A 12,748-nucleotide genomic window follows, 5' to 3' on the forward strand; every position below is an offset into this window, starting at 1 on the left:
AGCATTCAAAGTTAAGGGCACACGAAAAAATTACTGTCCTTAAAGGAAAAAGTATATGGTAATTAAAGAAATTAATTAACAAAGTATTGTTAAAAGCACACAACAAGCAAGAGGAAAATCCACAGCATGATAATGTCTGCCCAAGAGTAAATGAAAAGGCATGCACACTAAAGGTAGATTTTTCCTATCTAAACCGTAACCTACAGAAGTATTTATTTCAGACTGTCAACTGGAAAGTATTTGGCTTATAATCACGGCAAGGGAAATAATGTACTAAAGTAAGTCAATGACAGCATTAGCTAGTTTACATGTTCATATATAAACAGGAATGTTTACTGTTAATTTTGACAAATACCATTCTTCCCCTTTATTTTTCATTTACAACAAGTAAGGAACTTGGGTATTATGTTACATCTTAGCCTGAAGTGTAATACTTTACCAAGTCCTTCAAGACTTTCTCAGTCTCCTTACATCAATACCCAACTTCCTGGGAACAGGTAGCAGAAGCACCATTGTGAATCAATACATGCAGTTTAAATATTCCCATCCTCAGCTACTGTGCGTGAATTCCAGAGGCAGTTTCCTGATGAACACCTCATCCCCTCAAAGGGATGTCAGGGCCACTCACCCTCCCTCTTCTCCCTCACCCACCCTGCTAAGTGGTTAAAGATTCAGGAAACATTTCTGAACATGTATACAGCTTGATTTTCAAGTGTTCAGTGCCAAATGAAACAAACAGGAACCCAAGGTTTGCTTGAGAGAATTGTAAAACTCAAGTACATTTGGATGGTCATAACTTAGTTTGGTAGTGTGAATCAGCTGAGCCTTGGCAACGCACTGGAATGGCCACGTTCACAAACTCTCATGTGGCTTGTGAATGAAAGATTAAATGTGTTTAGTGAAGACTCTGGGTTCAGTTTGATGAAACAGCTGAAGGAGTGACCCGCTCACAGATGTATTACTAGGTATTTTTCTAATGCAGACTGAGTTAGTTACGGTACTGGCCACTGAAGTAAATAACTGCTAACACAGGCAGCAAAGAAGAGAGAAATGCCAGCAGGCAAGATGGGAAAGTGGCAGAAGGAAGGAAGTGATCTATCCTTTCAGTGCCATTTCACCAACAAATCAGCTTGGCTGACCAGGACAACACTCTAAATACAGGAGGTTTTAATTTAGACTCTTGTGTTTGCTAAGCACACATTACTCTCCTGTATATGTCAGTCCAGATTAAAGTTTGCTTTGTACCCCGAATTTCTGTTCGAAGATGCTTTGAAAGCAGGAAGTTGTGGTACAGTAACTTAATCGTACCATTATTAAAGGAAAAAAGTACTGCTGTGGACTAGGCTCGTGTCACTGAAAAGTTCCAAAATCTGATTAGGTAGTTAATTTGATTCCCTTGATGCTCTCAGCATTAATGCTAGCAGTTCCTGTCTCCATTTCTTCCCCTAAAGCAAAGACAAAGCACTTGCGTAACACTACATACTGCAGAAATCTGTTGGGAGAACTTCAGCAATAGTAAGCCAATTTCCTGCAACCTGTATTTCCTGCAATTCCTGCAAGCACACCAAACTTTTCTGCGGAACTTTGCTGCTTGTCTTTCACTAAGGACACCTCTATGTAGTATATTGCCCCAAAAAGCTACTAGTGATAAACTTGTTAAAATTAAATCTCCTTGGCTGGAAAATATTCCCAGGGTTTTTACAGTCTCCTTCACCCCAAACCTTAGAAACATATCTGAGGATAGGAGACACAGTGAATTCACCCTAAAGCTTAATAAGAAAAACCTTTCCAAGCATGTTTCATACCTGTAGTTTGTTTCTTGCAATGCAAGCTTTTATTTCTGAATGCAGTAAATACACACGTTTACTGTGCTTATCCATGCCAGACTTAATGCTCATACTACACCAGACATCTCTTACAAAAAGTGTCTATTTTGCCTTGTTTCAATGTATATATTTCATCTACCTTAAACACTCATGTAAATCAATGACTTGACAGGGGTAGCAATTTAATTCCTTCCAAACACATTTTTGCTTCTTACTGTGTATTTTTCAGGCGGACAACACGAGTACACTCTGTAGAATATCCAGCCTTTCTAGCAGCCTGTTTCAACAAGGAGGTCTTAAATTGGCTTAAGATAGTCATGAAACCTTTAGAGTCCATTGGCATTTTGCAGAAGAAGTAAAGTTATTCACATTGAAAATAAAGCTTGCTAAAACCAATGGAGGAGAGAAATTAGGATCTCCTTAACTCACATTTAAATTGGTACAATGAAAACTTAAAAGCTATAGAGGGTGCAGAGCCATGCTATTGAACTAACCCAAAGAGAAAGACAGCCGTATGTTTAGAGTTTGATACTGGGGAGATTTAAAAATTTAGCTAACATTCCTAAGAAGATATTTACGGGATATCAGACAAATTACTTCATCCCTAAATCAGATTTTCAGATTACTTTAGCAAAGTAATACATACAAATCCACTGAATTTCACTAAAAAGTAAGCAAATAAACTTCCTTAAACTTGTAACTTGCCTTCACAGGATGAAATTTAACATAAAAATACATGATTACTTTGTTTTGCCTTTTCAGGCTTCCATATGCTCTAAACAATCGGATTAGAAAACAACATCTCTAAATTCACAATGCAGGTGACTGTAAAGAAATTACTCTTCCTGCACCTAAATTAGATAAGCTGGTTGAAGGTGCTTGGATGTTTCTGTTCACTTAAGTCAACTGCCATCAGACTGGATTTAAAAACATAAATAAAAATCAGTTAATGCCAGTGCATGTTCTTGGAGGGATCATTCTTCATCAATTGATTAATTCACTTCCCGGGGCATGAGGTGCTGTAACAGTGACATTTCATCATCACTCACCAATATACTCTGTGTAGTCATTACACTAAATCGTACGACTTTGAGGTATCAAAGAAAAACAATTTGCTTTTGATTTCTCTTTCTATGAAACAGTCTATTCAGAAAAAATGCTTGAGGGGGACACTTTCCAGCATGCAAATGCTTTTCATGAGAGGTGGTCTCACTGAAATAGCAAATGGAACTGAAAACAGTATTTATCCAGGCAGCTTGGGGCTGTCTGCTCAAAAATGCCGTCCTCCCTCCCTCCTGCTTCTCTGGAGGGCCACACTGACAGATCTGAGAAAAACATTTTCACGGAAATAAGGTACAGTTTATTTAACAGTAATGGGGGGAAGAGAATGGTAAAGAGCAGGAGCCTCTCTGTTCAGCACGACTGCCGAAATAAAAAGTGGAGTTTCCACATCTCCCCTCGGAGGCTGGAGCAGACACAGGATAAAGGATGATTGCTCCAGCTTTTTGAAGCTGTCGGAACCCACAGCTCGCAGCATCTGAAGATACTCATGGGAAAAATTAAATTGCAAATTATCTGACTTCCTTCCAGTGGGAAGCTGAAGGGAAAAAAAGAAAAAAGGAGGAAAAAAAAAAAGCTCTGCAATTGCATGTCTTGATTTATGCAAAGACCAAAACACTCACTACTGTTTGAGAGGCTTTTAAAGGAGGAATAAAAATCAAAGTATATTTTACGAAGGAGGAAAGATATTTGGGAAATATAAGCCAACTTCCCCGCTATCACTAGGTTCATCTCCTGTAATTTCTCGATGTGGGCGAGTCACGAAGTCCCAGTACTGCAATTTCTCACTAAACCACTATATGCAGAGAATTTACTTGTATTTTTAAAAGCTTCTGCACTACACACAGTAAGTATTCTGCTGGCATCTAAGGCTGTACTATCATCTATGGCAAAAATGCACCATGCTGCCCTTCAGTTAGTGGGTGTTTTCCCCCTTGCTTTCTTTTAAGGGAAGAGGGACACTTTTTCTCTTCCAGTGTACTTTCAAAGCCCTACCTTAAAACTTGGACATCCAGGCAAAGTCTGCCTGCTGAACTTGTTTGCTATACATTTCTACATCCTGTTTGACAAGCAAACGGTCATAATATACTGTTTTACACTTGTGATATACTGTAGCATTTTGATTTTCTACTTAGCAGATTTTAATCCATGGCAGCACATTCCGTCACCCACACTGCGCAGTAACAGTAGATATTTCAGCAGCCAAGGCAGAATGAGCACAAAGATATTTAGTAGAGACAAAAGCCCTACAGAAATGCCAGCAAGCTAAGGGGAAGGAATGCATGATAAATGAAGAATGCAACCACAGAGATAACTGGTAGAGGCAATGAGCTTTGTGCAGTTCCACTCAAAAGCTGAAAGCTGATTATTTCTGTACAACATACTGGGCAAAATAAGGCTACTATTTTAAAAGAACTAACATGCTTTTGCTAGATAACAGAGCATTGTTGGAGCTGTTATTCTGGGACAGCAAATCTACCCTTACTGCAATCACTATTCTCTGTTTGAAAGGTTAGCTACCCAGATTTTCTACATTCAATTAATGTCAGAACCCAGATCAGTTCTCATGTTCAGAAATACCACGTTCTGTGTATAAACAAACAATCAGTCAACCTGAGAAAACTTAATTAAAAACTTTTAATACAATCTTTAGGTCACCAGTAGTTCTCCTCAACTGAACAGTGCAAAACTAAACACTATTCTTTTTCCTTCAACAATTGTCATGTATTCCTAAATTACTACTGGGCTGTGATGTGCTTAAGGGTTAACCTCTGACCAAACAGTAAACATATGGCCTTTTGCTTTGCCCCTTTTTCTCCCCAGCTAGTTAATTTTTGATAGGTAATAGTCACTGGTACATACACAATGCATTTTACAATGCAGACTTTTATTCCAGTTACAAAAACTGAAGAAATTTTGTTGTGTATTTCTAATGTGCTTGCATCAATTTCTTTTTCTATGCCTGTATTGCATCCAAATGTGGGTAAACTTTCCAAGAAAAAAAAATGGCGAACTGCCCGTAAGGCTTCCAATCTGTGCCAAGACATATGACAACATCAGAATTTTCCTCAAAAAAAGCCATCACTGCAGGAAAAACAGGCAAGAGGACTGGACTTTGTTTTTACCCCTTGTTCTTAGAGATGGAAAAACAGACAAAATTGAAAAGGAAACTAAAAAAAACAATCTTGAAAAACAAATTCAATTAAATGAGTTTCTCACAATTGACTGTAACTGGATCTTTTAAGTGCCAGTCAATTTCAATTAGAGAACATCCTACCAGAACAAATTAGCGTAATCATAAATGCATAATGTTACCACGTTCAAGTTATCATCTGCACCTACACCACTGTCCTAAACATGCGACAAATAGTTTGAAAGCAGAAAGATTAAAGGAGGGCCTATTAAACTACAGTGGTATGTAATACCTTTAAAATAATTCTAGATCAGATAGATCACTTTCACAAAGCCATGAAAAAACCTGCAAGACTTCACAAAAGAAATAAGTAATTATAATAAGTAAGTAGGCTGAAAGACTTGGTAAAGAATTAACTAATTTCAAGTTAATTTGAAAACATTTTTGTCATATGTTTTTCATCCTCAGAATTTATTTTATGTGCCTTTTTATTCAGCTATGAATGTCTATTTATCTCAATAATTTTTCATTTTGTCTTCGCACTGAATGTACTACTTCAGCACATAGAATTTAGATCACAGGTATGTAAAGATCTGAACAAACTGACAGACACAGCCACATACAAACCAAATATATTAAAGGCTGTTTACAGTGAGGCTTGAGGAGAACAAAGAAAAAATGAACAGCTCAATTAAACTGCTGCAGCCTTCTGTTTGTACAAGCGTACAATAGCGCTGACATTCAGTTTTATCTATGCAAACAAATATAATAATCTTCTGATAAAGTCCTACATTTACCCTAGCTTTTATTACCTCCAAACTATCACAAGTAAGCACAGTAAGCATATTAATCTTCCTCAAGACATTTCAGTTAGGAGACTGGCTCCAGTTCTACTTTGAAAACACTGACATGAATAAAAAGTAAAAAAACCATCAAATTTGTCTTTAATTACCTTTTCTTGGCCTCTTCATACTGCCAGTTGAGTCTTACTTTGTCGACAAGTCTTGTTTTATCATCAAACCCAAACTTTTGCAGAGGTGAAGAATAAGGGTGGGAGGAAAATAGAGGGAGATGTGAGATTTTAAAAGTACTCTCAATATAAGGGGTTAAATTAGTCTCTCCTACCGACCTAACTAAAAATTGACCAATGTTTTGAGTAACAACAACCAAAATCAATTTTATGCTTTAGACATACAACTCTGGTTTGTAGCTAAACATATAAAAGTGAACCCTTTCAACACATTATGATACAGGAAATGAAGGGTTTGCAAACAGTATCACTTACAAAACATCAAAGCTTTTCAACTTTATGCAAGGCTAAAATGTAACAAATATGTTTTAACTGAAATGCTTTATTACCTGATGGATAGTTTAATAAAAAATAATTCAGACTGCATTGCATATACTGTGATGTGTTACCCAGCACTTAGATCATTAGTGTGATTTAAACACTATTACAAAAACATTACCTGTTCTTTGAATCAGTCAGTCACAGAAAATGCATATATGTTACAAGTCCTTCTGCACACAGCCTGGTTTCTACAGCAACTTCTCTTCATCTTAGGGCATCAATAGTTGCCCACTTCATTGCTGCACCTCTAGATTTGCTATCTAACTGCTTCTTTTGCTCTCTTCATCATTCCATGTGTAAAAATCAACCTCCTCTTTACTCACATTCCATCATTAATAATTGAGGAAAATAATTAACCTCATTATACAATTTTATTTTCCTAAGAAAAAACATTACATCCAACAAAAACAATTTTCTGACTACAGTTGGCTTGTACTTAATGTATACTGTGAAAGGGAAAATGTTGCAATTTTCCCTTTAGGTAATTTGTTTTGGATTTCGTTAATCACATCCAGCATCAGCCTGAAAAACGGCACCCCAAAGGCGCCATCTAACAAACACCCTACAAGAAAGCCTAGAGTTAAATAAGTTTTCTAAGATGCTTCAGGAGTAACCTCTTAAAAATACAGATGTCCTCTTATGCAGAGACATTCAGCTTGGCTACTAGTCATCAGTAAAAGGCAATGAAATAAAAATGAAATGCTAAAAGCCTATGATTAGAAGTTACACACTTCAATAGAAATAACTGAATGTGACGTAACATCCAAACTATGTTACTATCAAACTACAGACAGGTTTTCTTCTTGCTCTGCTGTCAGTCTTGTCCAAAGAAGCAAATACTAGGCAGCCACAGTTATAGAGTAAGCCAAAATTTTATTATTTGAAATATACTCTTTTATTCACACCGAACTATCTCTGAAGACTGATGATAAGGTATTTTCAAACACCTTATTTAAAGGCATATCTGAACATAAAAGTATAATAAAGTATATCAGAAACTTTGTTAGTTTCTTTAAGAAAAATACTGTGGGATGTGAACAAGTATTTCCTTGTCACAGGAAAATGAAAGGAACAGAGGGTTACTCTACGTCTTTGATGTGTGCTAACAATGACAAGATAAAAACAAGATTAAAAGAAAAAAGCCTTCCATCTCTATTACCAGGTTGACTGTACCTGCTGCCAACCTATGAGCTATGACATGCTTAGGCAGCAGAACGGCAAAGCCCATCATTCACGTGCTCTGGGAACAATAAGAAAGTGCAAATCCTTCACAATCAAATATTTATTGGGATTTTTTGTTTTGCCACAGCTAACATGTCTTGAATTAAAGCAGGAAGTAACAAAGTACCACTCCAGTAGAAAAAGCAGCTTATTTTCTAAAGCAAATGGCTCACACAGGAATACATACCTCCCCAGTGATGTCAGTCTGAGAACAAGCATCGCAGTGTTGTTGAGGTAAACAGGAATCACTGAGTGAACTAGAATTGTGCTGGAGATCCTGTAGGGAATCTGTAATGCAGCAGCTATTCCTGAATCCATCAGTTAGCTTGGCCAGGCTCTACGAGAACAGACATTAAAAAAATAATAACAACAGATATTTATAATACCTTTATTAACAGAAAAACATAAATGAATTCTCCTTAGAACACATGACTTCATCAAGGCAGCTTGCCATAAAAGAGCTATTTACATTAAGTAAAATTTGTAATACTATCAGCCCTATCAGCCAATAAGAAGCACCTTTGCACTGCAAAAATTTTTCTTCCAAAGATGCATCTAGATATTTTTTCTTTAAATCTAATTTTCACAATTTATTTTAGGTCTGTGAAGGTTTTGGCTTTTGTATGGCTCACAGTTCTTTAAATCTAGCAACTGTCAGCTTTCATACCAAGTTCGCTGGTATGAAAGACGAATGTGATTCAACCTGCCCTTTTGCCATCTTCTGCCCAGGTTACATTCCTCAGCCAATACTGCCATCACATACAACTTGATGAATAGCTTGTATTGATTGTCGTCTTATGGCAGCTGATTTCACCCTTGTGCTCCCTTACCCAACGTTCACAGAGATATTTTACACTTTGGGTTAAGCAAGCAACATCTCTGAAATGTCTAGACAATGACATAAACTGTGCGGGTGAAGCAGAGCCCTTGAGCAGTCTTAAAGGAGAAAAAGAGCAACAAAGTCAAACAAAATTAGAGAAGTTTGTTTGACTGTAAGAACTTGGTTGGCAGGCTCTTAAAATTCCTTTCATAAAAAGGTATAATTGTCATTGCCACTTATTTTTCTGTATTCTCTATCTTTCAAAAATCACAGATATCACACTGTTTATGACAAAGCTGCTACGCAAGCTATTGCTTACAACCAAGACCCTGAGTATTAAGACCCTGATTATTCTGCAGTAAAAGAAATTTTAAAAAAAGCTTTAAAGATAAGTTCTCCCCCCACCCCCCAGAGGGGAAAAAGCAAACAAATTACATGGACTGTATCAGCTCATAGATCATAATGTAACCAAGTCAGCTGACTGCAAAAATACCCCAGGAAAAAAAAAAAAAAAAACAACCTCAAAACCGCTTGCTCCATTGGCCAAACTAAAATATCAGAGACTAAGCAGATGCAGCTCAATGGCAACACACTGACCCTCAGGAATTTCAGTGCCTCTGACAACTGACAGTTTGCTACAACCCCCAGTTATTGTGCATATCCAGTTACCAAGATAGTCCTCAGCCTTCAAAGAGCAGTTTAAAAAGGATACCCTGGATCATACAGCAACATTTCCTTTTCCTACAACACATTCAACTAATGGAATCAGGAAGATGAGCTTGTGTAGCAGCAACTGGCTGCTGCTCTCAGGAGTTGCAAGATCACCTTGTTGCCACCTGAAGACAAAGGCATCCTATTTCTGAGTCCGGAAAGCAGTGCTAGGAATTGTAGCAGGCCTGAAACCAGCCAACAGAAACAGCTATGACCACCCACACCAAAGGGCTCGGCTTGTCTTGGGTACCCAAAAGAAGCCAATTCTTCTGCTACCTACCAGTCAAGCTGGGCCATCTTATCATGATGGATAAATGAAATAGTTTGTTTTCCACCCTAAGAAATCACACATCAGTTCTGAGTTATGCTGCCACTAAATCCCTAGCCAGTGGCCCTTTAACCTCTGAATATTTGCTGCCAGATGAACAGCTCTACAAAGGTGCAAAAAGAAAACCAGAGCGTCTGCCATTTTGAGATGACTGAATACTGTCTTTCTACTTAGTGCTCCAAAACTCACTGCAAATCACCCAGTCCTGTCAGTTTCTTGCTGCATGGAGAACTGAGATGGATCCCTAGTGGATTTATGAGATGGAAATAATTATTTTAAATTGTTGCTGCACAAATATCAAATGTCTAATATGTTCTTTTTTCCAGTAAAGCGGTGCTGATCTCATGACCACCAGGGATTCAGAAAGCCTGAAGTATCTCCCAAATAAGCTACATCCATCTGGTACCTTTGGCTAGCATACATTATGCTACAGGTACATGTATTATGTTACAGGCACCACAGGTCCTGATGCCAGAACTTATATCTAAACTTATCCCCGTATTTCAGCTACTTCATGCACTCCTGCTGTGCTCCTGACCCCCCAACTCCAGCGTCTCCCTGGAAGGTAGTAAGGGACTGCTTGGATGCTGGCCAGGTTTCCTAACTGGGCACAGTTGCTGAACTCTGGGTTTTACTAACAAATTACATAGCATTTTGCAGGTGGCAATCATCTTAACTTACATCTACGTGCATAGGTGACTGTGCTTTATGGTAAGTATGGAAGTCCTCTGAGTCTTTAGTTGGATGAATTAAAAGCATACCCTCCAGCGATCATAACATGAAAAATTACAACCTAAGCTAACACACTTTCCCATAGAAACAATTTAGATCAACTACTTGGAGAAAGACCCTTCCCAGAAACATGGAAGAGAGAACCTCTTTCATCTGAGGTTTATGGATTGTTTATGGTAATCTTAGAGAAAGTGACAGACCACTTTATGCATGGTTCTGAAGCTGCAGACACACCAGTCAAAGTCTATCAAAAAGGAAGCACTGCCATCACATAATTAATTTGCTGCTAGCTGATTTAGGTGGCACACATTTCAATACAATTCCTATCTAACCTAGTTGGCTTACTTAAATGGTAAAGAAGGAAACAATAAAGAAGAAAATAATAAAAATTGAAGAACAAAACAACAAACACACTCTCCAATGCTTTCTAAGAAAGAACATTTTTAAAGGATATGAATATGCTGGTACAGAAATTAAAGCATGAAGGGAGGGGGAAAGAGACACACAACAAGCATGAAGAGGGAGGGAAAAGAGGCACACACTCAGCTTTCAGGAACATAAGCACACATCTTGATTACTAATCTTATATAAAAAGTTTGTCCATTTATTTGGAGCTATGAGATTGTATATTTGGCTTTATTTGTAACCACAGCACCCAGTTTAAATCCAACCACCCTCTGATTCCCTTGTCAGACTTCTCTCCCACACAGCTCTGCCCAATTATCATATTTCTATGACAGCCACAATTTTCCAAGCACCTACACAAGACTGAGTCACTTTTGCTATGTTTAGTTCTGTTGCTTACACTGGCCAGATTTAAATTAAGAAGTAGTATGAAATTTTCTATTTCCTTTCTCTGAAATAAATTCCCAGCTGTTTACAGAATACTTCCAACTCATCTATAAACAGTGTTCAAAACAGACAGTTTTCCCTAAGAAAGCTTGTCTTACCAACAATAGCTTTTAAAGATAGCACTTTTGTGGACAACTCGGTTTCCAAATCCATAGGGAAAATAAAAAAGATCAAATTCTCAACTCATTACAAAGATGTTTTAAACAGATTTCCACTTGTTTGCCAAAGCTAAACAACTCTTTTCAAATAATAATAAATAAAAGAACATGCAGGCTCTTGTCCATGGCTGGCAAAAATGCATAGCTAATGATGGTGACTTTGTTGAAAAACTGAGTTTTGTAGCTGAGAGTCTGCTCTATCAAATAGTGTTATTGTGCACTTTCTGTTCTATCTGATGTAACTTCCACGGTAATAAATGAGAAGCATTGCTTTCAGAGTGCCCTATGCATATTTAAAGACTATGCAACTGCACTTAAGATTGGTTTATAAGACGTGATTTTAAGGCGTCTTAATGTTTACCACTGGATATAGTGCCACTGAGGATTGAAAATCTAAAGAAATGGGGGAAAAAAAATAAAAAACCTACTAAGAGAGTCAAAACAAGGCCAGTAGTTAAGCTTTTCCAAAGTCTCACACACAAGACTTTAAATTACCCCTTAGTTTCCTAAAACGTGCGTCACGGCATCCATGAAGAACTGCCTTTCTAATCATTTCTTGCTAGCTAGGCATGTGGAAGACTTGAGAATCGCTTTAAAACCTGGCCAACACAAAATATCAAGTATGTTAAAAGCTGCCAAGGCTGAAACTTTTAGTAGTGACTTAAGTGTTCTGTCTACTCGAACAAGGATTTGTGGTCCATCAGCTGACCTTCGGGTAATACTTTGGAGATTGAATAATTGTATAACTATGGAAATTTATTGTATGTAGATTACAGGCTACCCACATCATTTAACAAGAAGAAAAATGCCAGCAAAAGACTATTGCAGAGAAAAAATGAAAATAAATAAATAAATAAAATGGATTGCAATGATAGTTTAACGCAGTCCCAAAAACTTTGGTAATATTTTTTTTTCTATACAATATTTTCAGGATTAGGTGAGGAATACTCTATCCACAACATGTTTCAGCAAGTCTGTACCAAAGTTCCTGCAGTGGCAAAGGATCATGGCTCAGTAAAGTTCTTGTCACACTGATAATGCAGACACAGCAGGTAAAATCTCAGAGCAGATGCAGAATCCATTCAAAGACATGCCCAAGCAGTGATCCAGCATCTTCCCTTAATCATCACACTCAGATTCAAAACAATAATTTTAAGCTTGCATGATGATATCTACATACACTCCACTTAACTGTGTGCTTTGAGAGTTTTATGAGGATATTTTAAATTAATTTGTCTTAATACAAACATTTTGGAAAAAAAACTGAGGCAAAAAAAGGGAGCTGCCAAACTGTCACATAGTGACAGAGATTCAGTTATGTGAGAAGCTTATAAAAGGAAAAATATGATAGACAAGCTGATAAACCTTTTAAAACATGGACTCTCAGTCCTACTTCTTCATAGGGAACACAAGGGGACATTAAACAAACAAAGTGTAAAACAAACACTATTGGTCTCATTTTTGTTTTTAAACACAGCATAATAATTCCATAGGAGTCTTTGACACAGCGGCAGTGGAATTTTATATTAAACAAAAACACCGCTCTCAACATTAAG

At 37.3% G+C, this 12,748-nt stretch overlaps 1 protein-coding gene across 3 annotated transcripts in view; it reads right to left on the reverse strand.

Moving 5' to 3' along the window:
- Nucleotides 1-12,748, reverse strand: part of WWC3 (WWC family member 3) — a 55,674-nt gene that overhangs the window by 27,898 nt on the left and 15,028 nt on the right. For all 3 annotated transcript variants that reach the window (XM_015886921.2, XM_015886914.2, XM_015886906.2), the window contains exons 6-7: nucleotides 7,779-7,928; nucleotides 5,972-6,045 (exon numbers count right to left, since the gene is read on the reverse strand). In XM_015886921.2, the coding sequence (XP_015742407.1) occupies nucleotides 5,972-6,045; nucleotides 7,779-7,928 (224 nt within the window). The remainder of the gene's footprint in view (nucleotides 1-5,971; nucleotides 6,046-7,778; nucleotides 7,929-12,748) is intronic.

The sequence above is a fragment of the Coturnix japonica genome, chromosome 1 (genome assembly GCF_001577835.2).
Source record: "Coturnix japonica isolate 7356 chromosome 1, Coturnix japonica 2.1, whole genome shotgun sequence".
NCBI lineage: Eukaryota > Metazoa > Chordata > Aves > Galliformes > Phasianidae > Coturnix > Coturnix japonica.